General features: G+C 41.1%; 1 protein-coding gene across 2 annotated transcripts; it reads right to left on the reverse strand.

Annotated features, from left to right (window-relative positions):
• Window positions 1-170: 170 nt before the first annotated feature.
• On the reverse strand, window positions 171-27,878 carry LOC121313200 (type 2 phosphatidylinositol 4,5-bisphosphate 4-phosphatase). Of its 2 annotated transcripts, none has more exons than XM_041245506.1 (7): window positions 27,722-27,878; window positions 12,121-12,266; window positions 10,249-10,355; window positions 9,137-9,260; window positions 7,160-7,212; window positions 2,491-2,581; window positions 171-1,332 (listed from the first exon to the last, which is right to left on the reverse strand). In XM_041245506.1, exons 1-7 carry the CDS (start codon window positions 27,825-27,827, stop codon window positions 1,189-1,191), a joined length of 771 nt encoding a protein of 256 aa, XP_041101440.1. In that variant the 5' UTR covers window positions 27,828-27,878; the 3' UTR covers window positions 171-1,188. The 2 variants fall into 2 exon arrangements, with proteins under 2 accessions (XP_041101440.1, XP_041101438.1); XM_041245504.1 differs by having other exon boundaries at window positions 223-1,332; window positions 12,121-12,269.
• Window positions 27,879-27,937: the final 59 nt, after the last annotated feature.

Consider the following 27,937-nt stretch of genomic DNA (forward strand, 5'->3'; position numbering starts at 1 on the left):
CTGTGAAATCAAAGCTGTTGTTAGAGTGCACTTCAGGTGTTAGTTTTCCTAAATATACGTATTAGATATCCTGACAGCGTTTGAGCGGCAAATTTGCAAAATTAACAATTTTATAAGCACTTCTACTTAGAACCGCAGTACATGTTTGTTTTGTATAGATGATATTATTTTATTGTACAAGCCTCACCCCCACTTCCTTCTTAGCCCACATGGAAATATGTATTTAAATGAAATGTGGAAGGTGGGGTGGTCTGGCTGTAGAACTGCATCTGGGAAACAGACAGGGAAACAAAATGCTAAAGACAGTAAGAAATGTTTTTATATTTTTATTGATAAATTATGATTCTTTTCAAAAAAACACAAGGCATAGTCCAACTTGAACTACTGCTCTACATGTATTTAATTAATATTGTACAAATACTATTTTTTAGAGAACATTCAGAACAATTATTTATTGTGCCCATATTGTCAACAGAATGCTGAATGCTACTGAAATTTCACAAATCCAAGATCCAACAGCAAGCTGGAAGCAATATGCATACTTTACAGGTGACAGAAAGCAAGAGTGACATTTTGAAAAAGGTAAATTCAGCACTGATGCAGAAGATCATGCACAGGAGTGATTCCCAATGTCGTCAACAAAACTCAACTTACATGAAAATGTGGAGTATGTGAATGCACAGAGCAGTTTGAAAATGACAAAAGATTTATTTATTGCTTCTAGTTCAATGCAAGCAGTAGAACATTAAAGTTAATTAATATTAAGATACAAGTATAAACATGAGCAGTTTCAGAAAGGCTGTTCCTTTACAGTGGAGACTTGTAATTCTGTAAATAATGGCACTAACGGATTTTACAAAGAATCATTAAAAAAAAATAAAAGTTTGTATCCTGTAGTTTATTCTAATAGAACACATTACATAGGCAGTTTTTTTTTTCTTTTAAACTCAGCTTTAAATCTTAGTAGCTGGGCAATCTAGCAGCAACAAAAATCAGGAATTGCATACAAATTTAGTGTAATTGTTCTTAAAAGCCTATCTCTTTTGGTCTAGTTGGTAACTTAATACTTAAAAGGAAAGAACATGTAAGTCCATTGTCTAGCATCCAACCTTGACAAGACCTCTGAATTCCGAAAAAAAAAAAAAAAAAAAAAAATTAAAAGAAAGCATCAATTGCTAAAAGACAAGCCTATGCAAAGCTGTGCTCAGGATAGCTGACTTTTACGGCTCCCCAGTAACAGGCTCGGACCAGACAGATCAAACCCAAGAGATAAGCAAAAGCCCACGACACGTATGTTGCACGGTAACGCCTAGCAAAGTCTTGAGTTCCAACCTTATATAAGAAAAAAACAAGGGGAGCAATGAAAACAATACTGAAGCTGATAAAATATTGCTACGCCTACTTATTAAAACCATTAATAAAGAGATTTAAAAACTATTCATTGTACAGTAGTCACTGTTTGAGTATAGCACTGGGCAGTATGATTTGTGTTACATTACACACACACATACTGTACATGCACATACACATTTTACATATACGTATACAAATGTACCATTGCATATGTATACTACGCCATACAATATATATATATATATATATATATATATATATATATATATATATATGCATATATATATGCATGTATGTATGTATGTTACGGGCAAACCCAGAAATGCAGGCAATTCGTGGCTTGCCAGGGCGATTCACAAATTGCCCGCAAACCGCGGTCTACCCCCTGCTTTTTGGGCAGAGTCCAAATCACTCCCTGTGTTCTTTCATTCCTGTTTTGAGTGAGGCAGACCTGCCTAACCACCAGGTTTTCCCTGGAGAATCAGGCTTTTCCCATTCGGTCTCAGGGTCTGGGCTCTGTCGTGAAGTCTCTGGGTGTTTGGAGATTTACTGCTGAACAAAACTAATCCCTACGCTAGATGCCTAAATGTAATTACAAAGTCACTCCCCTCAGGACTATAATTATAAAAAGGGCAGTATTATTAATAACATAACAGCAACCAATAATAGTAAGGAGTTGTATTGAACTGTCCAGTTAGAGAGATGGATGCAGTTAGTGGGTGGAACATGAATAACTAGCTGATTCATGTTTGACAGTGTTTATGACAAGCAGACTTTGAACAGGCAATTGTGGGCACTCCTAAATCTGCCTGGGAAAAACCTGAAATGAAAGATTTTTGTGATTCATTTCTGACTTTGACCAGGCAATTTGTGAATTGTCTGGGCAATCTGAGAATTGTCCAGTTTCAGAGTTTTCCTGTAAAATATGCAGACATACAAACTTTGAAGGGTATGCTCCAGTATTTCATTAGTTACACCTCTGGGAGTGAGAAAACTCATTTTGACAATGTTAAATGAACTTAGTAAAACACTTTAGAATATAATTTATTTTCTCCTGGTCAACATTGAAAACATGTAACTTGTAACATGTAACAACAAGAAATATGAACGTAAAACCTCATGGAAATATCTACTCACAGTTAATCCAACTCCAATGAAGATGCATATCATGCCAATGGTGATGTATGCACAGCAACGCCTCCGTGGGAGTGCACTACCTACAGAAGAGCTGTAAACAATACCCATGGTTTAATAACCAGAATCATAAAGACTGCAAAGCAGTCACAACTCACAGAATATAAATACCTTTACATAATACCACTGTTGATATTGGTTGTTTCTGTTTCTTTTAGGTGTGAATTCAGTTCATTTTGATGTGTGGTGCAGATCAATAGGGTGTGGCTGCCCAAATTAAAAAACCTAATCAACACGAGATTAGATTATATAAGTTATTTGGCTTGAATACTGGTTTGAATACTGGTTTGATTTCACTGGATCAGGAAAAGGCTTTTGACCAGGTTGAACACCAGTATTTGTTGAGGAAAATGCGGTCCTTCGGATTCAGCTGTCTTTGTGGCCATGACTCTGGTGCTCTACAGTGACATTTACAGTATGCTAAAGATCAACAGCAGGCTGAGTGCTACTTTTGCAGTATAGAGGGGGGCAGACAAGGCTGCTCTCTGTCAGGCATGCTGTACTCCCTGGCCATTAAACCCCTGTTCCATGAACTGCGCCATGTGATCAGTGGACTGTCCATACCATACTGCCCCAACCACCCTGTCAGTGTATCAGCGTACGCTGATGACCTTGTGGTAATGGTGAGAGGGGAGCAGGATATCAGAGCACTGTACTAAACCCTTGTAGACTTTGAGATAATGTCCTCAGCTATGGTGAACTGGAATAAGAGCTGTGCCATATTGCTGGGGCAGTGGGGGCGCTGCAGACCACCTGCCCTGCCAATCGGGATAAATTGGAGCAGGGGAGGTTTCAAGTACCTGGGGGTGCACCTGGGGGGTGAAACCAGTGAGAGGAAGAACTGGGAGGGGGTGCTAGAGGGAGTGAAGGGGTGACAGGGTAGGTGGCACTGACTGCTTCCACAACTATCTTATAGAGGAAGAGCTCTGATCATCAACAACCTGGTGGCATCCACACTGACACCGGCTGGTGTGTTTGGAACCACCGCAGGGGCTGTTGGGAGAGGTGCAAAATGCCATCCTGGATTTCTTTTGGGATGGGCTGCACTGGCTGAGGAAAGGGGACTTGTATCTGCCAAAGGAAAAAGGGGGGGGGGGGGGTGATTGCTGTCAGCAGCCACGTCCCTGCTTTGGAGATCGCTGACCTACGCCCTGTTGCGGACAGCATGGGCGCTAAAGCTGGATATTAATCGGTTCTTAATGGATACCAGCAGGGTGGGCCTGTCATCCCTACCCCTTTTCTGGAGGACCAATCGTATACAACCCTCTCCTAGTCACTCCAAGTGGCAATGCCCCTGCCTTCAGTCATCGGTTGAGCAGAGTTCATCTCACAAGGCTGCACCACCTGCTGGAACTGCGGCAGGGCTGCTGGCTGAGCACAGAGACTGAGTGTAGACCTGAGAAGCACTCCCTCCACTGCATGGAGAAGTATCTGAGTCAGCTCAAATCCATGTTGTCCCCAGAGGGACGGCTGCTCCTTGAGGAGTTTTCCAGGGACACCCCCTCCTTCCCAAGCCTGCCAGTGTCTCTTGCTTTAAAAGAAGATACTGGCCCTCCAGGGGTCCACTGAAAGCAGAGGATTTGAGTAGGAGGCTTCTAGCTAACATGGAGGGAAAAGCCCTGTACAGAGCCTGTGTGACGAAGCAGCACCAAACTCAGCTCACTGCACTCACTGACACACCCTGGACGGCTAGGCTGGAAGAAGAAGAGAAAGTAGTGCCTGCCTGGAACAGTGTGTATAAACCCCCCTCAATAAAAGAGCTGGCGATCTGCAGTGGCAGGTGTTGCATACTATTGTGGCTGTTAGTATTATTAACCCCAGTGTGTCTGATTCCTGTCTGTTCTGTGCTCGGAGAGAGACTGTGTTTCATTGTTTCAGTGCATGCTCCTGTTTAGCACCCATGTTTAGTCTTTTGGCTAATCTTTTTACTGGTATTAATCAGATTTTTAATACCACAGTTTTTATTTTCGTACCAGTTACAGGAATAAAGACAAAAAACACAGACCAGCTCACAAACTTAATGGTAGGCCTGGCTAAAATGGCAATTTACAAGAGTAGAAAAAGAGTAGAGTGAAGGGGGAGGGGAGTGAGGATGTGATAATTGTTTTTAAAATGTTAGTGAAATGTAGACTAAAATTTGAGTATGGGTACTATAAATTAATGAAAGACAGAAAAATCTGAAGAACTGTGGTGTGTTAATGATGTATTGTGCATAAATTTAAGCATTTATTTTTAATACTTAAATTTCTCTCTCTCTCTCTCTCTCTCTCTCTCTCTCTCTCTCTCTCTCTCTCTCTCTCTCTCTCTCTCTCTCATCAGACAAAGCTGCGGGTTTATGTTCATGTGACAACCTCCAAATGAATAATAAATTAATCAATCCATCTGGAGACAGGTCACATTCTGCACGTCCATGCTATAAAAACAACAACAACAACAACAAAACAAAAAGTAGTTTATATGAATCTAAACCAGGCATTTTAAATCATAATACAACAGACACAAAATACAAAACACAACATTCACAGGGGTGGGGTGTACCCCGTCACAGACTGCCAGAGGGTTCTGCTGGTGCACTCAAAAATGACTGATTCATGTTATAACCAATAACTGTCTAGTTTGCATAAATGTTGAAAAATAATAATATAACTTTTAACCCTTTGTTAATACTGTGCTTTGGCAGAACTACAGCAGATAGAATAGCTACAACAATTTAAAACTATATATTAATAAACAGGAGTAATTTAAAAGGAAAAACACGTTTTATAGATCACAAGATTAACAGCAAAATTAAAGAAAAAATGCCAAAAGAATGATGTAAAAAATAAAAAGTAACAAAGAATACAGCAGCAAACACAGTATTTCAGGTTAAGTCTGTGAGATTGTATTAACAGACCTCATTGACGCAAATGAAACAAAGACTGGTGGCAGCTGGACAGACATACTTTTGTTAATTGTTTTGTTTTGTTAATTCGGTATGTGAACTAATGTGATTGTTTAAAACCCTGTAGCATTTAATACTCGTTTCAGTGAGTTAGGGGTTTAGTCATTCACAGCAGTGAAACAGCTGACTATTTGTTAGTTTGACTAACACAGTCTAGGTGTTGTCAAATGCAATAACAATACTTGACACATTTTCCAACAGGTAGCTTTTATCTTTATGGGGTCAAACTTTAAATGCCACTTAACTACGAGTGCATTATAAAAAGTACCAAACAGATAACAGATGTTTAAAACAGACTGCAGAAAGTGAATTCATTGAACAATCATTACAGTATTTATATTAATGACAATTGAACATTGTATAAACCTGAAATAATGGGATTAACATGGTGGCAAACTGAAGGCAATTACAGAGACACGGGTGTGCTATCACACCTCAGTGGCAACCTCTCTGAACTTGGCATAGCAGATGCAACAGATTTCCTGATCTGGTGGAGGTGGTGGGAAAGGGTGTTAAAGGGTAAACCATATCAGATTGCTTCCTCCCGCCAACCCTATATCTGACTGATCAGAAGGAGAGATTGCCAAGCAAGCACAGACATTGTTAATGCAATTTGTTCTACACTGACAGAAATAAATGCAACAGATTGAATGATATTCTGAGCCGATCAAGTTTTCTTGATCTAAGCCTGACCTGTACATAACAACAACAACAACAATAATAATAATAATAATAATAATAATAATAATAATAATAATAATAATACTTATCCTCCTACTATTATTTCAGTCAGCAGAAGCTTGCAGTGCAACACATGACCCAAGCTGTTTCCAGGCTTGAATAATTAATCTTAGAACAAGACCTCACATGCTCACCATGTGACTGGATTTTTAATACACTCTTTTGGAATCATACCAAATCAATGGACTTAAGCTGCCCTAATCTTTGTTTCTGTAAGTCTTCGAGACGTCAATAGAATGTCCACCCTTGTCAGCCCAAATGGTCGAGTTTAACAATACATACAGAGTTGACATTAACACTTACTGTATACGTGTTGTGTTTTTTTTTTTTTTTTAATCCTTTTTTACATACATTTTTTCCAAATTCTGAATTTTAATATTACAAATGATAGACTCATTTTATGCTAACATAAAGAAGGCTTTATGAAATGGCTACTAAAAACTAGACGTCTGACAGACCAGCTGGGAAAGTCATGATGAGCTAATACTATAAATAAAATGAATATAATAACATCACTGGTATTACAGCTAATTTTCAGTGGGAGCCTCCTTGTACACTTGTGTTTGAAATACACTTGAGGCAGGACCTCCTTGACTTCAACAGGGTCTGCTTCATATGTAACGCAGTTCAACAGTGACATATGACCAGGTTATTTTTTTTTTAAAGCTGCTCTCAGGTTTCATTTTCATTGGTCCCTATGCACAGCTTGCTGATGATGAGAAAGAACTCACCCCTCATGTTTTATGTCATTCAATTCTGCTTAGCCATTTAAGTTTCACTTCCGTGTGTACTACAGACTGCTTTAATTTTTTTTTAGGATTTGGAATTTGCTTTTAAAACCAAACCATGATCAGTCATGATCCCCATGTGGTATGTCATATCCTACAGTACTACTAACTTCCAAAAAAAATAAAATAAAGCAGAACTTACATTTTTTTGCAATGGGGGCATTTTGCCAACGTGTTGAATCGGAGTTCCATCCACTATAAACAAAAGAAGCATTACGTCAAGCCTGAGAACATGTTTATGCCTCTGAAGACACACACACCAAAAAAACACAGATTCTCATAGATCAAGCCACACTTCTAACATAAAAGGAATGCCCTTTATATTGACAAAATGCAGACACACAAAATAAAAACAGAGTCATCATCAGATTGGGATTTCCTAGCTAAAGTATTTCCCATGACTTCTCCAGTGTGATGTACCCTGGTTTACATTAAAACCAAGCTGCTTACCCAGTGCCCTGTGAGGAATAACATGATCAAGTTCAAAAAGGTTATTCTTGAGGTATTTTATACCTTGGACACTGTAAAACAGACTTGCTTTTACAATGTATTAACTCTTAAACCTCTAAAATGTAACTGATAGAATAAACTATAGAAAAACAATAAGGACAGTTTGTTGTTGCTAATGATATATAATAAAATGCTGTTTTAATGGCTTGGTATTTAAAGGGTAGGGCATAGCAAGTGTTATCCTAACTTTAGATTCACTTTGTATCATTTTCTGGGTTAACTGCAATTCTGCTACCTAACATACAAGTAAATAACCAACAGAGTGACCAGTAGTTATACAGTCAGTTCTAAGAGAAAGTAAGGAAATTCATGTTTAATTATCACTCTTGAAGAGTAATGATAATGTTAACGGTGGCAACTTACAACTAAGAACTCAGCCTTGCAAATCAAGTTCCTGCTTCAGATATCCAGGAAACTACATTTTAAGATGCTACTAAATAAGTTAAAGAGATTTAAAAATAGTTTTTAAGAATTTAAAATAGGAACTAGCAAACCAGCCTTTTATCGATAAAGTGCCCTTTAATTTCTCGCATCTTCAGGTCATTTTCCAGACTGTGCTTCCAAACAATACAGAATTAATTTAAAGCAAGGAAGCTAGACAATGTGGGGAAGCTTTAAAAAAGGCCAAAAGGATGCTCGGATATACAGTGAAAAGTGCTGAATTTAAATCAAGGGAAGTAATGTAAAAACTTTATAATGCATTAGTAAGACCTCATCTAGAATACTGTGTTCAGTTCTGGTCACCTCAAAAGGATATTGCTGCTCTAGAAAGGGTGCAAAAAAGACAGACCAGAATTATTCTGGGTTTAAAAGGCATGTCATATGTAGACAGGCTTAAAGAATTTAATCTATTCAGTCTTGAACAAAGACGACTACAAGGCAATCTGATTCAAGCATTCAAAATCCTAAAAGGTATTGACAATGTCAACCCAAGGGACTTTTTCAACCTGAAAAAAGAAACAAGGACCAGGGGTCACAAATGGAAATTAGATAAAGGAAGAGGCATTCAGAACAGAAAATAGGAGGCACTTTTTTACACAGCGATTTCTGAGGTTTTGGAACCAACTCCCCAGTAATGTTGTAGAGGCTGACACCCTGGGAATCTTCAAGAAGCTGCTTGATGTGATTCTGGGAACAAGAAGCAAGATAGGCAAAATGGCCTCCTCTCGTTTGTAAACTTTCTTATGTTCTTATGAAGCCAACAGCCTGCTCATAATTTGCATATATAAACTGGTTTTCACTTTGGAATACGTATGCACATATAATTGGTAATACTAATAAGACACTAGGAGAGAAGGTTATATATTTTTTAATATTTTCACAAAGATGGTTTCCTTCTGATAAAACATCACATAATGCATTTTAGCGGTGAAGTTCTTAATGCCAAAACAGAATTGTTCCATCATTTGAAGATACTGGAGAACTGGTCTTGGTTTAAGCATGCAGAGAACCTTTTAAAACAATAAATTTTTTACAAAAATAAACTAATACATAAAATAATATTTTTGAAAAATGGAATGATAATAAAATCATCAAGCCTGCACACAGACACAACTTTTTGACCTTACTGCTATTGATCAGTGATTGTCTAACAGTGGGGGGCACATACCAGGAATGTATTGCCGCAGTGACCGCACACAACCCGTGTCCCTTCAGGCTGGACTGGCAGGGCAGGCTGTGCAGGCTGCTCCTCTGGAATCACCATCACCGGGCTCAGGTTTATTATTCGTCTGCTGTGCGATTCACATAGAAGAACAAAGTGCTGTTATGGTGTTGTTAATGTAAACATGTTACCTTCATTGTTAAACAGTAGAAAAATGCAAAAGTGCCACTCGACCATTGTAAGGTTTTAAAAGAGTACACAGATTAGGAGGAGCATATAATATATAACTGAAGATCCTCCAAAAAAAAAAAAAAAATAATAATAATAATAACAGAGATTTTCCCACTACACATGTGAAATGGTGACAGACCTGTGAAGGACACAAGAGTGGAAAACCCATCATAACAATGTATAGAATTGTTGTTCTAGCATTTTAGTAACAAAGCCGTAGATGTCACATAAATCACATGTAATTCAGTGATTCAGGTTTTATTCTGGGCTGTAGTAGAATTGTAGGCTTATAATTACAGGTTGAGGGTATTTACACAGTTTGGGTTGGATATGTGTTGTTGCATAATAAATAAATGGCTAGCTGTGCTCCAATTGACTGAAACGATGTTGAACATAGTATAAAACCTATAATACCAGAAGTCACTGTCAAGGAACCAAAAGTGCCCCAGAGGTCCAGCAAAATACCTGGACAGTTATAGTCCTGCCAATGTACATATTCTTCCTCCCCAAAACCCACTGTACGAGTGTAATCTGTCTCAACACATATCGAGTCTGCAGCCACAAGGCAGGCCTTGACATCTCCAGATCTTTTGCTGGATGTCTTGGGTACCAAAGACTAACTTTGCACCCGTCCACACTGAAATGAAAATTGGGCATGAAATAAAATAAATAAATTAAAAAAAAATCAGAAAATAATTCAGTCTTTGTGTGCTATAGTCTGGTGCATTTAACAGGTTTACCACATAATGGCACATAGAAACATACAGGAGAGCAGGTACAAAAAAAATCTCACCACAGATTTTCATAAATGTATCCTACAATAATAATAATAATAATAATATCCAGTTTACCGTGATTGGTAGCATTTTAAATGAATTTTTTCTTACCAGTGGGGCCTTGGGCATCCTATCCGTCTGGATGTATCTTTACAAATTAAAAGACAATTACATGGACACCTCACATACTTCTTTCCAGTGGGAGGATTTTTGATTGGCTAAACAAGAAGCAATATTGTGTTATTTTCTTCACAGAATTCGATATGCACTACAAGTGTGTTAAATACAAAGTTCAAATATTCAGAAAGCTCTTGAAGGATTGTGGTTCAATCCACAATTCACTATGAACTTTGTCAAACAGTGCATATAGCTGGTGCACTGCTGATAGCGACAGACTACAAATAAAAACACAACTTTACCCTTAAGACAAAACAAAGTGTCCTACATAAAATCTAAATTCTAAAAGGTATTGACAATGTCGACCCAAAGGGACCTTTTCGACCTGAAAAAAGAAACAAGGACCAGGGGTCACAAATGGAGATTAGATAAAGGGGCATTCTGAACAGAAAATAGTAGGCACTTTTTTTACACAGAGAATTGTGGGAGTCTGGAACCAATTCCCCAGTAATGTTGTTGAAGTGGACACCATGGGATCCTTCAAGAGCTGCTTGATGAGATTCTGGGATAAATAAGCTACTAACAACCAAACAAGCAAGATGGGACACAGGGCCTCCTCTCGTTTGTAAACTTTCTTATGTTCTTAAATGAAACAAACATGATGTGATTTTCCAGCTACTGGTACAATAATAAATCAAGAATATATATATATATATATATATATATATATATATATATATATATATATATATATATATATATATATATATATATATATACACACACTGAGCATCAAAAGAAACGTATCACTTATATTTGAGCATCATGAAGATGCTGCAAAATGATCTGTCGATCTTGGGCAGGCGTTGTGACTCTTGGTCTCCTAGTTCTTAGGCAGGTTGTGTGGTTATACCATCTTGCCAGGTTTGAAATTGCTGGCTGTGAGCACCCAAGACAGCAAGCCACAATACGCTGCCCAAGTCCAGCCTCCAACATTAAGGAGCTGCTCTCTTGACAGATATGGCATATTGGTTTTTTTTCTGCGATTTTCTTTATTGCTTTTATTCAAGCTTGAAATTCAACAGCTGAAATCACTCCATATCCAGTGCACAATCAACTGTCTCACTAATTAAGTGATTAAGTGTATATGCTTTAGTCATTGTCACTCAAACACATCATGGTCAAAGATGAATGATCGAGTGATTAAAAAGAATCCAAAAACATTTTGTCAATGTCCATCATTTATATAGCTTTTTTTTGTCCAAAAATAATTGTGTTATAATAGTGATAAGTTTCTTTCGATGTGTATCTTTAGTGTGCAACCTGCTGTGTGGATGGGACAAGGGCTTAATCCATTCATCCATTTAAACAGCAGCAGACACATCCCCAGAACAAATCAATAAAACAAGTCATCATTGCAGTACACTAGTATACAAACTCAGGCCAATATGACTACTTAGTCCCTCAGCCTTTAAGAAAGGAAAGACTTTGGACCACCTCTTAGTAAAGTCTGGCCTCATCTGTGTTAGATTGGATGTTTTGTTTTGTTTTTAAATAGAGAAACAGCCTTCTTTTTGGCTAAAACATAGTTTTGCTCGAAGAGAAAAAAAAAAAAAAACAGCCACGATTGACCTAAAACAATCACATTATGTCATCCAGACGCAAGCACAGCAGCAAGCACACATTCTGCCAGCACTCAATGAAGTGGCAATCCGTTGCTAGGGTTTATTTGGTTATTTTTGGGGGGTGCAAATATAGGTTGGAAGAGAAAGACTAACTGCCCTCTGTCGGATTAAAGAAACGTCATATTCCAAACAAAAAACAAAATACAAAAACAAAGCTATAGATGAGACAGCAATGTCTTACCGTAGCCTCGTTGCAAACAGTGCATTTAACCACATGCTGATGAAGCTTGCCATCCAGATTGATTAGGGATTGGCATACCCGGCAGTTTATTACTGGCACCCCGCCAGCTTCAGGACTGGCAACAGCTGTGTAGGGAGGAGGCAGTTCTGCTGCAAAGATGAAAATAAAAGCAGACACTCATTAGATTTGCGATGTGAGATCAGTGTTCAACAGGGAGGACAGTGGGCAGGAATTAGTACGGGGCAGCATGTGGTGGGGGGGTGCTTTCTAATTAAATATCCCTCTGCTATGCATGACGTTTTTGTCTGGGTGCAGGATGACATGCAAGGATACATTATTAAAAAGGAGAGACCTTTTGTGATATTATATATAAAGTGTGTGTGTCAGAATGGCATTGAAAAGACATCACGACTTCACCTCCTCCTTTCAGAAGAAAAGTCAGTGATGTGTGGCCATGTAATGTATATACCAACCATTGATATATATGGTGGAACTGCAGACTGCATGACCTTTTAGTCACTGCTTATCCTCGTGCTGCCCCTGACACACATTCACTGCGAGTCCTTGATCCTGACCCGAATTTAGTCTCCATAAGAACACTTCATACTGTAACTTGAGCTGAAATCAAAATGGAAAAAAAGTAGCTGGTTTGCTGGCAGTCTCACCTTGCTCTCTAATCTCTAAGTCAGACCAGCAACAATAAATACACTGAATTCAAAACCCAACCACTGTTTACAAACAATATAACCAAACTACACGGATACGCATAGACTGGTTGGCAAAAAACCTTCTCCGCTAACACCAAGTTACATTGGGATACAAAAAACACACAAACTTATTAGGAATAATTAGGTCAATTTATATGTTTTACCAAAAACATCTACACAGTAACCTAATATACTTTGCATTTGGAGTATTCTGACTTTTGAGTCTTTTGTGAAATACATTGTGGAATTTAAGAATAACAGGATTCAAGAATGAAATATTGAATCCTTGTTGGCCATTCATAAAAATGATTTGTAAGTAGTTACTGTACTTGTATGTAGTTCAATGCAACAAGCAATTCACATCTGCCCTAAAACATTTCACATGTACAAAAACAGCCAAATTAGAATAAAGGGACCAGCCATATTAAGATGTGAGATCCAAAAATGGGTCAAGTTATGGTATATACAAAAAAGAGTGGCTTCCTACAGGTATGCCCAGTCTCATGAAGACCTATCTTCATTTCTTATGTTTTGCTTCTTCAGCCAGAGAAAAAATAGAAAAAAGTAATTTATGATTGTATTTGTCCCAATATATCCAGATTTTAAAATGTTGTATGTTACTAGAGATGTCCAGAAAAAAACATTGGAACAGGTATGAAACAACTGGGACATCTGTGGCAATGCCTAGATTTCTCAGAAAGTTTGGTCCAGTATAGGTAGTCATGATAGTTTTCCACCTCCTTTATTCTGATTTGGATGGTGTAACTACCATGACTCTCAATAATGTATTTATTATTATTATTATTATTATTATTATTATTATTATTATTATGTTGTATTGGCTTCAGCACATAACAGAGGCTTTTTAATATGAATTGCATAATCTTGTGAATATATTTGTACTGAGCAAAGCACCCCACACACAAGACTGCTAAAGTAAATAATATATTTGAATAAAATAACTAAATAAAAATATATCTCTCACTGCACTTGGATTCAATAAGGATGTGACGTAAAATGGCACACTGGTGCATGGCTTCGTAATATAATCCAACAATACAATGGAAAACCTTGATGCCCAGCTTGTCAATCAAAAGCTATTGACCAAAGAGCAACTGACCATTGTAACCTTTTCTAGCAGTAATCCAAATATGCAATTCTTTAATGTACCACAACTTTATCTTTGCATTCAATCTTAGTTTTTGTTTTTTACTGGGCAGATTCCCCTATAAAAAAAGAAAAAAAAAATCAACAACAAAAAATGCTTCCTTACACTGGCTACATTATAAGAAACAAAAACAGCAAGTCTCTGGTGCATTTTTGTCCCACTCTTATCAGCCAAGACTGTGGCTTGCAGCAGCAGATAACCCTGTGACACTAGCAGCAATACTCAAATCCTTTAATTTGTCTGCCAACAATAACCTTGAACAACCTTCATCACCCTTGTCTTACTTTGTAGTGAATCATACCAGCTCTCAAGTTTAAAAAATTAAAATACCTGTTTGCTACAACATTTGTTTCTTTCAAAACTGCACAAATGTTAACGAATGTAAGGCTGGCTCTGCTTTTTTTTTTTATCCCAGACTCCGCACTTTCAAAGTTCATCCCCAGCAGGAAAAAATAGATTTTTAGCAGTTACAACGTATTTCTGCTTTATACAGATAGTGATCACAAAATAAAGGAATGGTAATATTCCAGCATGCATTCTCCCTCTGCTGGCGGGTACCTAGGCGGTGGACGTTCAGGCTCCCCCCTCTTGGGCTGTGGACGTTCGGGCTCCTCCCACTCCAGCGCAGGACATTCGGGCTCCTCCCACTCCGGTGCAGGACGTTCGGGCTCCTCCCTCTTGGGCTGTGGACACATCGACTTCTCCCACTCCAGGTCCATGTCCCCTCTCCAGCAGCTGTAAGACCACTCCTCTTCGGTTGCAGGGCAATTAACGGAAATGCCCCCACTCCCCACCGATGCAGCAACAGTAGGTCTTGCTTATGTTGTGGAGGAGGGCTTCCCAGTGGATCTCCTCCTGTGCCTGCTGTTGCAGCTGTCTCCTTCCCATTCCTCTCTTTCCTCCCATCCTCACTCAAAAAAAAGAATAATAAAAAACTGCGTATCCTTCTGCAGTACCTCTTCTGACCTGAGTCGAAGGCTGTGGTTGATCCTACCACGAAGACACCACGTGTGGCAGGAAATGGCGTTGCAGTGACGTCTGGCCAGAAGGCGGAACAAAAACACAGAGGTTTCTAAGTGCAGTTCACATGCGCGGCGTGCGCCGTTTATTAAAGCACACAAAAATAAATAAAACGATTTAAACAAAAATAAACACTTCCTCACAGAGCGCAGAAAATAAATATTAAAACAAAAACAAATCACAAACACAATAATAACACTTAAGGTCCGGCTAGGCAGTAGCCTTCATGGATCCTTTAAGTTTCAGTTTCAGTTTAGTTTTTAGTTTTCTCCTCTCGCTCTCCCGTTCTCCACTTCTCGAACACCTGACCCGACTGCAGAGAGCTGCAGGCTTTTATTTACTATGGCCTAGGGGTTAAACTATCAATTCTCTCATTAACCCTCGGCCACATTCTGCACAAGTTTATTAATTGTGTGACTGCCGGCTAGTTTAACAATGCACTAGCCGACAGCCACACATTACCACAAGGTTTTTAAACATTCTTGGCAGAGGACAAGTTTACTAACCTTGCCTCTGCCAGAACATGTTTTAACAAATAAAACACACAGCGTTTCGCCGTCATATACAAATATACAATAAATAATAAATAAACAAACACAAAACACAGTAAAGGGGTGGAGGTGGAAACCCTGTTCTAAAATAAATACTGAACAGGGCTTCCTGCCCTGTTACACTAACATATTTATTTATTGGGGTCTTACTCTTTTTTTCTTATTATAATTTATCTGAACATGTACAATTGTTGAATAGTCCATGCAGTACTGAGTCTGACTCGAAACTTGTTGTTGGAGATGGGGCGTCATTCAAGCAGGCAGGGAGAGGATTGGCTGGTGCGGAAAGAACTGAAACAGGGTTGGGAGTTTGACTGGCTGGTTTTGAGGGAGGGTGTTGTTTGGATCCAGCCGATGACAGAATTGTGGACCAATTGTGTCTTCCATGTTGATTTGCTGTCCAGTAGCTGCGAATTGAGCCTTTATTACGGTGTCCTGTCACAAACACCATTTCGCTTGTCTGCAGACCAGTGTCAGAAAGTATGTTTAAGTAGCTTTTTATGTTATCAGATTAGTTGTAGATTAGAATATTAAGATAAAAGGAAAAAGTATTTATCTGCGGATTGATTTTAAAATGTAATTCACAGTTCAGCGCTTCAACGTTCCAGCTGGCATCTATGCAAAATAGAAGCATGCTAGATCTGGAAGTTGATTGGCTGTTCACACTCAATCGTTTTCTAATTGTATTTATATGATTTAAAAATGTACTTTGTATCAAGTTCTTGCAGCTAGAAATGTATGGACTGTGCATGCAAAATACATATTGCATCTTCCTAGCAGAGCTCCAGATAAGGTTTTGGGTCATTGAGTAATTTCCTCTCCAATTTAGACACAACAGTATGTGAGTAAAATGCAACATTACCTTGAAGTACTTTCAATAAATACTGTATTAACTACAGCCTTACATTTTAACTGTAATGTTATTTTGAACAACAACTTAATTTACAAAAGTTCAACACGTAGGCACTGGGCTTTCCTTATTTTCCACCTGAAAATATACATTGCTGGAATTTTTTGCAGGGATTTAGTCCTGCCTTAATAATATTAACAGTATTACACTCTGGGAAATGACTGTTCTTGACGTAGTTATCTACTGCCTTAAGCAGTTAAAGCTTGCACAGTTGTTTTCTGTAAATCTTCCTTTCCTCAGTCTCTTATGCTCTCCCTTTCCAACTCGACAGACACACTCCCTAAAGATGTATAAAAAAAAAAAACTCTCTCCAAACACAGAATATTGTATTTATTATTTGCCTTCCAGAAATTCAGCTGCGAGATAGGTAAATTGGTAGATTAGGTTCAGGGGGACGATGGCAAAATCCAGTCGCTTATTCACCAGTCACAAACATGCACTGCAAGTGAGTGGATTCAACCGTACACTATTTTATTGAAAACCCAGACTTACCGGTCACGTGTTTCTGGCAATTCCCAGTCAGGCTACAATTAGCTCTCCTAGCATTTCTATGCTTCATTCTCTAGTTACTGCAATTGAGATGCTGGGAACTAATTAATTACAAGAAGCTTGACAACACGCAAACTTCAGCTGTGCAGCAAAATTGCTATGCATATTATTTACGCATGAATTACATATGATAGGCACAACTGTAAAAGCGATGGGGGTCAAGCTTGCCCCTAGTGTTTCTACTAACTTGGCTTGTGTTTTTGATGCAAGTTCAATCCGCTTGTATTGTGCCTGAAAAACAAAAGTTAGAAGAAACAGTTTGGGCAACCTTGGCCCCCATCGTTTACAGTTGTGCATATTTGCTTTGTGCTGGGCAAGGCTGCCACAATGGTTTCTTGAAACTTGGCTGGTGTTTTTGATATCTCCACTTTAAATGGCTGGGCGCTTTTGACAGCTTGGCGTTTTTTCACATTTCCAATGTGTTTTTGTTTCAGATATAATTTCTTTTTTCACTTATAACACACACACACACACACACAAACACACATATACACAACCTGTATTGAGTCAATGTATTGCTGTTTGGATAGGGTAAATGTAAATAGTAGCCTATGTTGAAAGAGTTAAGATGTGACTCTATAGCAGTTATGTAGTTGGAGTGAATAGTTAGGGCTCAAATCCTGCCTTTATAACATTTTACAACAGTAAAGTTACAGTTTTTAACAAGTAACAAGACAAATAATTATGTATTGTCCCAATTGTATTGAAAGCTTTTCTCTGATTTTGCAAACTATCATAATAAGCTTGATCTATTTATTCATTTAATATACTGTATAGTGTTCAAGTCCTGGCGAACGCACCGGAATGGCGTTCCTGCACTTTTTTTGGAACCTTTTTGAAAATAAATAGGAATCTTTTCCAGCAAACAATATTTGAATTTGACCACACACATGTGAAAATGTATCAGAGAATATCGCCATCGCCTTGTACTGGATGTTGACACAGCAAACTTGCGCTGAGTGTGGTCACAGACTCACGGCAACCTCCCTGCATGCTCATAGGAAAAGACAGAAACGGTGAGTGGGCAGTAACAATCAAACAGTCAATGTTTATTTGTATATTTGTTCAATCTATCTTTTGAACCTCACCAACCTTTTATTCACCACTACACCACTGATAGTAATGTCTGATAAAAAGCGGAATGGGATACTGTCCAACTTTTCTGTTAACAAGAAGCCTAAAAACAACTTTGAGTAAAGTAGAGTTAAGTAAAATTTCCATATGTGTACAACACTGTACTGGTGTGTAACTGTTATAGTATGTACATTTTAGCACTGTATGTTATGTGCATGTTTGTTATATAAATTCATGGAGACCTTTTATTTTTAGTTAATATATGTTTCAAACACTAGTCTTAACATATATTAAAGTTAAGAAAAGTTTTGGGTTTGTGACCATTGATTTATATACAAAATATTTAGAAAATACAAAAGCAAATGCAAAAAAACATAAAATATTAATTTATTTAACTTTTACTCATTATACTGTAGGAAGAGGGATATTTCTGTTTCTATTCTAGTATGTGCTGACTGTGATTTACACTTACAGTCGCTTCCACATATGCTTCAAGTTCAAGTTGTTAGTTTGCATATGCTGTGTATGGGTTTTCATAATTGTTGGTAGCTGCATGCATTTCTTTGCCTAGCCATGTTATATAATCTTCAATTTTGAACGATATGTTTTTTTTTTTTTTTTTTTAATTCAGTAAAAAACGTTTTACGTTGTATGAAGTGAATTTATTGATAAGAAATATAAGTTACAAATTACAAGTGGAACCCTAGTTAGACAAGCTGTTAAGAAAGACATGATGCTGTATTATCGCTTACTTAACTTCAAATATCATAAACTATGTTGCTTGTGGAAATATCCATGTCAATGTTTCAGTGGGAAATATCCACACAAATGTAAGCGTGAAAATAGAGGACCAGCAGCACTATAGAATAAAGCCTGCTGTTTTCGGAATACTATTGAAACTTGATTTCAGTACTGTATTCAGTTTATAGTTTTTCCTTTTTTTAAAACGTTTTTTAAAAAAATGTGAAAGCATCGAACTGATATGTATGTGTATACAACTAAAAAACAGTGTGTCACTTGTTTGAATCAGTTTTACATTTAATGTACATGTAAACTGTTGTGAACTGTTGAATATTTATTTTCGTTTCATACAGTATTAAAACAGCAGTGTTTATTTATAGCTGAGTGAAAAAAAATCAAGATAGTTAAAGAAAGAAATACATGTCTAGGTGTTGATTTATGTATTCATTTATTTCAATATTTATTAATGTATATTTATTTAGGTTTTACTTTTACCAAATATATAGAATATCCTTTAGCACAGCTAATTCTCAGAAATTAACATTCCTTTTTGTCCAGTGGGGACCACAAATAGCATTACTCTCATCAACCAGTGCATCGAGTAGAACCGTACTTCCTTGCGCCAGTAGGGACCACAATGAGCTACATGGAAAGGAAACCACATTTTTTTTGCGATCAAGATCAGAATGTCAGAATGACAACGATAATGAAGATGAATGATGACCCGGAAAATCTCCAAAATATAACAGTCCAGAGAATTCTCAGCTGGCTGACTTCATCTTCCAAAATACTGCTTGTTTCAACTAATCGTGTAGCACACAACACCCTTGTAAACTAAAGGTTCCCTTTCAATTCGAATGACAACCATTACTGAAAGGGAAGAGCCTCTCTGACCGTCAATCTCTGAGCAAATATACAAAAGCTGCCCTATCAGGGCCCTGAAGTGAGGGGGAAGTCCCACCCACCTCCTGCTGAAGAGGGACGTCATCACAGTAGCACACTGCCATTTTCTCTCTCATCTCTCTGAGACAGGTCAGACTGCTTTTGCTTTCTTGAACCGAAATTGGCTGATTTGTTGGTTTTATCCGCAAATTAAAAACTAATATTCCACGGTAAAATCGCGTTTCAAGAGTGTCTAGAGTGCTCTCGCTTATTCTCGCGTCAATTTTTTCTGACTAGAGCTGGTTTCAACACCTCTTAAGGGATGAGCGAGCGTCCATTGCTCTTTCACTACATGAGGCCTGTGTAGTTGTTACATCGTGCGAGAGCTGTTGTGGTGCTGTAAGGAGACCCCGCGGGCTTGCCGTGTTGTCCTCTACGCCGATTTAATCGGCCACAGCAACCAAAAAAAAAACGGGCCTAGCGCCCCTCTCAATCCTTGGGCTTTCCTAGCGCGGCTGAGCTTGCCTTCAGCGACTACGCCAATTGAATCGGCTGCATACCCCGGCATCGACTGCGTTTTTTCCTGCCAATCGCACGGTTGAGAAAACAGCGCCTACCCGGTCCTGATTGACTCGGCATCGGTGTAAACATCTTCGGCGTCGCATACAGCTCGGCCCCGACTGTGCCTACAATCGGCACCGACCTTGGAACAGGTCCACTTGGCACCGACTGTCTCGGCATCGACAGCGCTTTTCTCTGCGCCATTTCCGGCACCTGTGAACTTATTCGAGGCTGTCTACAGCCCCACTCTGACCGCGCTACATGTCGGCATCGACCTCTGCGCCGATTGACTCTGCACTGACCTCCTGGCGCCGACCGCATTCTTTTCAATGCCTATCCCGGTACTGATTGATTCGGCACCGGGGAATAGCTTCGAGGCCGTCTACAGCCCGGCACTGACCGCGCTACACGTCGGCATCGACATTGCCGCCGATTGACTCCGCACCAACCTCCCGGCAGCAGGCTGCTCATTGAGCACAGCAGTTTAAAAAAAAAATTAAAAAACAACTGCAAACATGTCAGTGCTGTCGACTGGGTCTTCAGCTGGCTTCCACCAGTGTGACCGGTGCTCTGCTAAGCTGCCCAGGCAGGACGAACATCGATCCTGCGCCAGGTGCCTAGGGCCAGAACATGCGGCCAAGGCACTGGCAGGTGAGCTGGACTGCTCTCCATATTGGAAGTTCTCGAGGAGAACTAAGCAACGGAGAGCAGCCCTATCCTCAGCAGAGTCTCTCTCCTCCAACCAGGAGAGAATGAGATCAGTGGTCCAAGGGCCTCCGCAGAGGTCATCCAGGACCCACCCTGCTACACTGACTAGGGAGCTCTCATGCTCATCTGGGTCACCCTCCCTTACCCCACCACCGGTAGAGAGGCGCAGATACCTCTCAAGGGAGGCGAGATGGTCACCGCCGAGGCTGTACCACTCAAGGGGACGCTCACCAGGGGACAGGCGGTCGCCGCGCAGGCACCGTTCCCCTTCCCCAAGGGACAGGTGGTCACCGCTCAGGCACCACTCCTCTTCTCCACGCAGGCGCAGACGTTCACCGTCACAGTCACCTTGAAGGTGCCCAAGCTCGGCCGAGCAGCGCTTTGTGGAGCTGGCAGAGACTGTAAGGGCTCAGCAGACTATGCTGCAGACTCTATTGAAATCTCAGGGCATGCTGCCCCCTACCACCGGGCAGCCCCAGCCCCCACAGTCTCGTTCCCCATCCCCTCTGCCTAGACCCCATAGCCCAGACGAACTGTCCTTGTTCGCGTCCAGATAGGATGTCTCAGACACAGCCACCCCATCGGGCAGGCCACGGTGGGAGGCTCCTTAACGCCCTTGCCACACTTGTCGCAGAGGGAAGAGTTCCGGGCCCTAATGCAGCGTGCAGCTGCAGTCACAGACGTTCCCTGGCCGGCAGAACAAGAGGAAAAGGGGAACCGCTTCCGCCAACAGATAGGGCACAAACAGCATGCCCTCCCCCTATGCCAGGACTTCCTGGAACTGGTGCGCTCCTCCTGGAGCAACTCAGCGTCTGCACCCTCAGCCTCTAGAACAGCAGAGTCTCTGCTTCTTACTGCAGGAGCCCAAGAAGCGGGCCTAGGGGTATTCCCCACTATCGGGGACACAGTCACAGTTTTGGTGCAAGGTTCCACCTTCACCAAGGGGGATAAGGACCCAACCTGTCCGTCCAAACCTTGCAGAACGACATATGCGATGCTCAAAAAATCTTACGCATCGGCAGCGCTGTCGGCCCAAGCAGCAAATGAAATGGCCATACTGGTGCTCTACCAGAATCAGCTGGCAGAGAGGCTGCAGTAGAGGGTTACAAAGCCAGACACAGGGGAGCTCCAGGCAGTGGCTAAGGCAACGACCAACCTAATAAGGGAGTTAGGTCAGGCATCAGGGAGGTCGCTGGCGGTGCTGGTGGCTGCCCGCCAGCATTTGTGGCTGACAAAAGCCAAAGTCGTGGAGACCGAGTAGGTGGCGCTACTGGACGTCCCATTACACCGGGGCAGACTTTTGGGGTGACCATTGATGTGAGCCTTGAGAGGTCCCAGAAGGCTACGGAGGTCGCCTCCAAGGTTTCGCGCCTTCCAGCTTACCGTCAGTGCCCAAGGAGGAATGGGCTGCCAGCCAGGGTGAAAGGGTCTGAACATTGCCCTCCACCCCAGAATAGACAAGCAGGCCGAGGCAGTGGCAGGTCCAGCGGCAGGGGACCACCGCAGGTCAGGGGTAACCGGTTCTCCGGCTGGTCTAAGAAAGACCCACCCCCTCCCAAGCCCAAGGGAGACTGCGCCTGAGGGGCCCTGGCTGCCACCAAACCCCAATGGCAAGGCTGCACCCAGGACTCCTGGGTGCTATCGACAATGAGACATGGATACGCTTTACAATTCCGCATAGGTCCGCCACCCTTCAAGGCTGTGCTCCCCACCACCAATGAACCAGAGAGGGCGATACTCCTTCAACAGGAGCTTGCCAATCTTCAAAGGAAGAACGCTGTACGCTAGGTAAAACCAAGCGATACCCCAAGCGGCTTTTACTCCAGGTACTTCCTGGTGCCCAAAAGGGACGGCGGTTTCAGACCAATTATGGGCCTCAGGGTCCTCAACTTGTTCCTCAAATAGAGGAAGTTCAACATGTTGACAGCACAGCGTATCATCCAGTCCGTCCAACCGGGCGACTGGTTCACATCGATCGACCTGCGCTTTGCCTTTCAAGCTAACGTGTACGAATTCTGCGTGCTGCCTTTTGGTCTCTTGCTGGCGCCCCGCACATTTTCCAAGTGGATGCAGCACTGGCTCCACTCAGGCTGCGGGGTATTCAGATCCTGAACTATCTGAACGATTGGCTAGTTTGCGCGCACTCAAAAGCACGCGCAGATGCGCACACAAAACAGGTTGTAGATCATGTGATGAAGTTAAGGCTCTCAATATATAAACAGAACAGCAACTTCGTACCGTCTCAGTCCACAGTGTTCCTGCGGATCAAACTGAACTCTGTGAGCATGCTTGCCTCACTGTCAGAAGATAGGATTCGCTCGTTGGAGACCACACTCTCCCTATTCAGAGAGGACGCTCTCCTACAGGTCAGAATATATCAAAGGTTGTTGGGGCTGATGGCAGCCGCCTTGAGAATCCTTCTACCAGGGCTGCTGAGAATGCGCCCGCTTCAAGCCTGGGTAAATACGCTCAAGGTGCACCAGGTCCGAGATCTGTACCGGTTGGTGCGAGTGTCCAGACAATGCCGGAAAACACTGGACGGGTGGCTTCATCACGGCAATCTACGCCTCGGGTCTCCCCTCGGATCCCCTCACAGAAGGGAAGTGATCACTACAGATTCCTCCAGCCTGAGCTGGGAAGCGGTCTGGAACGGGAGAGGAATAAGAGGTCAATGGAAGGGACATTGGCAGCAAGCGCACATAAATGTGCAAGAGTTGCAAGCAGTAAACCTGGCGTTATCTCATTTTCCCCAGCAGTTAGTGCACAAACATGTGTTGGTCCGGATGGACAATACCACAGTGGTAGCCTACATAAACCACCAAGGCGGCCTGTGCTCGCCAGGCCACCACGCAGTGCACAGACTCCTGTCCTGGATGCACAGAAACTTATGTTCCATCAGGGCAGTTGGAGGACAACAAGGCAGAGTGCATCCTCAAGTGGTGAAGCAGATTTGGGAGAGGTTTCGACCGGCATGAGTCGACCTCTCTGCCACAGTCGAGTCCACTCACTGCCCCCTATGGTTCTCCATGGAGAGAGATTGGGGCCCCCTGGGAGTAGACACGCTAGCTCACCCCTGGCCACAGGGGCTCTTGTATGTGTTCCCTTCGCTACCATTATTACCCCTGACACTAGAGAGGATCAGGGTGGAGAGGGAACAGGTTTTGCTGGTTGCACCCAAATGGCTGAGACGCCCCTGGTTTGTTCTCCTCTCCGACATGTTGTCGGATCAGCAGTAATAGCTCCCGCTGCACAAGGACCGCCTGAGCCAAGCGGAGGGGCTATTATGGCACCCGAACCCAGCCCAACTCCAACTCTAGATCTGGCCGTTGAACAGAGCCATCTGTTCAGACGAGGTTTGCCAGATGCTGTAGTAGAAACACTGCAGTCTGCTAGGGCACCGAGCACTAGAGCCCAGTACTCATATAAATGGAAAGTTTTCCATGACAGGTGCCTTGCCGAAGGTCACGATCCTGTGACTTGCCCGACTGAGTTCTTACCCTGTTACGACCTTCTTACACCTGTTTGACACAAGAAAATCAGCATCCACCTTGAAGGTATACCTGGCAGCAATATCAGTGTGCCAATACAAAATTGACTCTGTGTCCCCAGGGGCACATTTCCTGGCAGTGCAATTTCTTAAAGGGACTCGGAGGCTTCGTCCTCCCATGAAAAATATGGTCCCCAAGTGGGATCTAGAACTGGTACTGCAGGCCCTTATGGGTCCCCCATTTGAGCCCATGGCGTCAGCAGAACTGCGCCGTTTCATTAAAAGTGGCATTTTTAATAGCCATTACATCTGCCAGACGAGTAAGTGAGCTTCATGCGCCGTGTATGGCTTTCACTGGAAGTGACTCGCAGGTAACATTAAGAACAAATCCATCCTTTTTGCCAAAGGTGGTATCCTCATTCCATATTAACCAATCAGTGGTTTTAGAAACTTTCAGACCCCACCCCGCACGAGTCAGAGGAGGACCGTAGACAACACATGCTATGCCCAGTTGGAGCTCTGCGTTGTTATTTGGATAGAACAGCGTCCTGGAGACAGTCCAACCAGCTGTTTGTCTGATACGGGTCCCGCTCTAGAGGTCAGGCCCTATCGAATCAATGTCTAGTGCACTGGGTGACAGATGCGATACGCTTGGCGTATGAATAGACGGACTCCCCGTTACCAGGGGACACTACGGCCCATTCTACCAGGGGCCAGGCAACTTCGTGGCGATAATGGCGACATGCTACTGTGAAGACGTCCCTCTTCAGCAGGAGGTGGGTGGGACTTCCCCCTTAAAGAAGGGCCCTGATAGGGCAGCATTTGTATATTTGCTCAGAGATTGACGGTCAGAGAGGCTCTTCCCATTCGGTAATGGTTGTCATTCTCTTTTCAGGGATCCAGGGTTATGGTAATAACCTAATGTTATAGTTTCAAATCCCACACGACAGACCTTTTTTTTTTTTTTTTTTAAAGCAAATGTTCCATTTTAAAACAGAAATAAATAATTTAAAATAAATGATATCGACATCACAATAAATGCACTCCCCAATATATTTCCATGTTGACAAAACAAGTTAATTGTCAATAAACTCGGATGTCCTGTAATATACATATGCATGGGAAAAACTCCCTGGGGTCTTCAAAAAAGTTTTTACATTGGGAGAAAAAGGAGAAGGACATTTTTACCTTACTTTGGCGACTTATTTCTCTTACTGTATGACATGTATTAACTTTTTTCTACATTTCGCCTAAGAGTGTTGGGAACTACAAATTAAAAGTGAAATGATGCTTTTGGCTGATTTACTTTTGCTGCACCAGTATCCTGAAAACACATAAACTATCCTTGCTGTATACAGTCTGGCAATTCACGCTGATAATGCGGTGTGAGGAACTACCGTTCCTCTCAATGTACAGATAACATTATAGGGATGATAATTTCCTCACCTGTTTCAAATGTGAAATGCAGGGACCCCACTCAAGCCAAGGCAGATCAACATCACTCATATTAAATGAAGTTTAGTGGTACTGGAGAATCATGAGAATGGTTACATGTGCTTGTTTTCAGAGAAACCACGTTTAACAACTATTTAAGAAGAATGTCTGTACAGCTGTCAAGTGAAACCTGACTTAAGTCTTAACCCCTGCATTTGAACAGAAAGACCTGTGTTGATTAAACACAGATCCAGGGTGGATATTAGCCAGGTTATTCTTAGACTCCTCAGTTCATTTTTGGAAGCTGTCAAAGGGTTTACTGTTTCACAGGATCACAGTATCAACATAAACAGCATACCCACTGGGCACATTAGGTTTCTTCTACCAGCACATTCAGACAATAAGGTGGCCTGGCTTTGGAGCAATGGTCCTTTAATTCAATGGTGCTAACAAGGCTTGAGAAGTGAGCACAAAAGGGTGATTGAAAAATAATCCAGGCCTGGGAAAAAAAAAAAAAAAAAAAAACTTTGAAGGTCAAAGGGATTTATTTGTGTTATTATTCGCTCTACTCTGTAAATTACTAACACTACGGAAGACACATTGTATATTTTTAAGGTTGTGTTTAGTACCAATTCTAAATTCTTGCAGAAACCTGTTGTATTGTGTTTTCTTCTATGGGTGTGTTTTTATATGTTAGTTAGTTTCTATAAAAGCTTGTGGCTCTTAGTTTGTGAAAGACCCAAAAGGAAATCCAATGCTTGATTTTGCCAGTATTATTCTTTTACTGTAGTCTCGTCAAGCAATTTCTCTCAGAACTGCATGCTCTACACAAAAGCAACATTCAATTTAATGACGTTAGTATTTATTCCCCCACCCCACAAAGGAAAAATGCCCATACCTGTCATACATACTGGTATTTCTATACTATTTCACGTACATTGTGCAAAGACACATACATTATGAGTACTTGATGGAGCTGTGGGAAGGCTGTGTGTTTTTATGTATGGATGCAAACTCATCTCAGCTGTGCAGAGGTACTGCAGTTGTGCTTTTTTGAGACCCCCATTTCCTTGTTGAGTCCAAAATAGTGAAAATAGTATAGCATTCCTAGTATAACATTTCCTGTACTTTCACTACATGAAACACTGGCGTTGATTTATTATTTTAGCAAAACAATGCTAATGTAACCACAGACTAACAACAGAATGAAATAAAAATGCAAGCATCTTAATTACAATGAACAACAAACATAACAGCTTATTCTAAGTAAATCAAAGCTCTATTATAACACCTTTGTTTTTTGTTTTTTTGGGGTTTTTTTGTATTAGCTTACTAGTAGCCGGGGGAAATACGTAAGCTAATGTTTACAATACATTTAGCTAGACATTTAGTATTATTTATTATACACTGTAAGTATTGCCACAGAAATAATTACCGCACTTGTTTAGTACAGAGAATCGCAATACCCCTTACCTTTGTATACCTTTTGTCAAGTATAATGACTTGCTGTAGAGCCAATTAATTAGAAGAAAATAAAACTTGTTGTAGAACCCTATGCGTTCTGTACTCGAGTTGTTCTCGAGGTAATCTGTGACCGTTAACTAAATTTAAAATTAGGCCTAGGGCAAATTCTTCCTGCCTCCACCTTGTTTTAATATTATATATACCGGTGCTATTTTTTAAGTCGGCACAGTTGCTTTGCGGCAGATGCCCTTGTCCGTATCGTGTTCATAAACAAACAGTCACACATACTGTATGCTACACCCACATTAATTCAAACGTATTTTTATCATACCGATGTCTTCTTACCTCTCGGGCTGTTGTCTTGTAAATACGGAGGTGCTGTAGGTGTGACATTCCCAGAGTTAGGTGCTGACAGTAAAGGGGATCGCTCATCCACACCATCATCAGCCATATCTGCAGCGATACAACAACAACACTGCTCCAGCAGGCTTGGTCTCTGGAATCAGACCAATGAGTCATTAATGCTCCAGAGAGGACAGCTTCTTGGAGGTGGAGCTAAAG

This window comes from Polyodon spathula, chromosome 3 (genome assembly GCF_017654505.1).
Source record: "Polyodon spathula isolate WHYD16114869_AA chromosome 3, ASM1765450v1, whole genome shotgun sequence".
Lineage (NCBI taxonomy): Eukaryota > Metazoa > Chordata > Actinopteri > Acipenseriformes > Polyodontidae > Polyodon > Polyodon spathula.

Bases quoted from the DNA above. Each gene is read 5' to 3' on its own strand.
- LOC121313200 (XM_041245504.1), bottom strand. From the start codon at position 27,827: ATGGCTGATGATGGTGTGGATGAGCGATCCCCTTTACTGTCAGCACCT. The intron at 10,356-12,120 runs GTAAGACATTGC...CTTCTTGTTTAG, and splicing joins CTGTTTGCAACGAGGCTACG to CCAATCAAAAATCCTCCCAC. The intron at 9,261-10,248 runs GTAAGAAAAAAT...TGAATCGCACAG, and splicing joins GGATGCCCAAGGCCCCACTG to CAGACGAATAATAAACCTGA.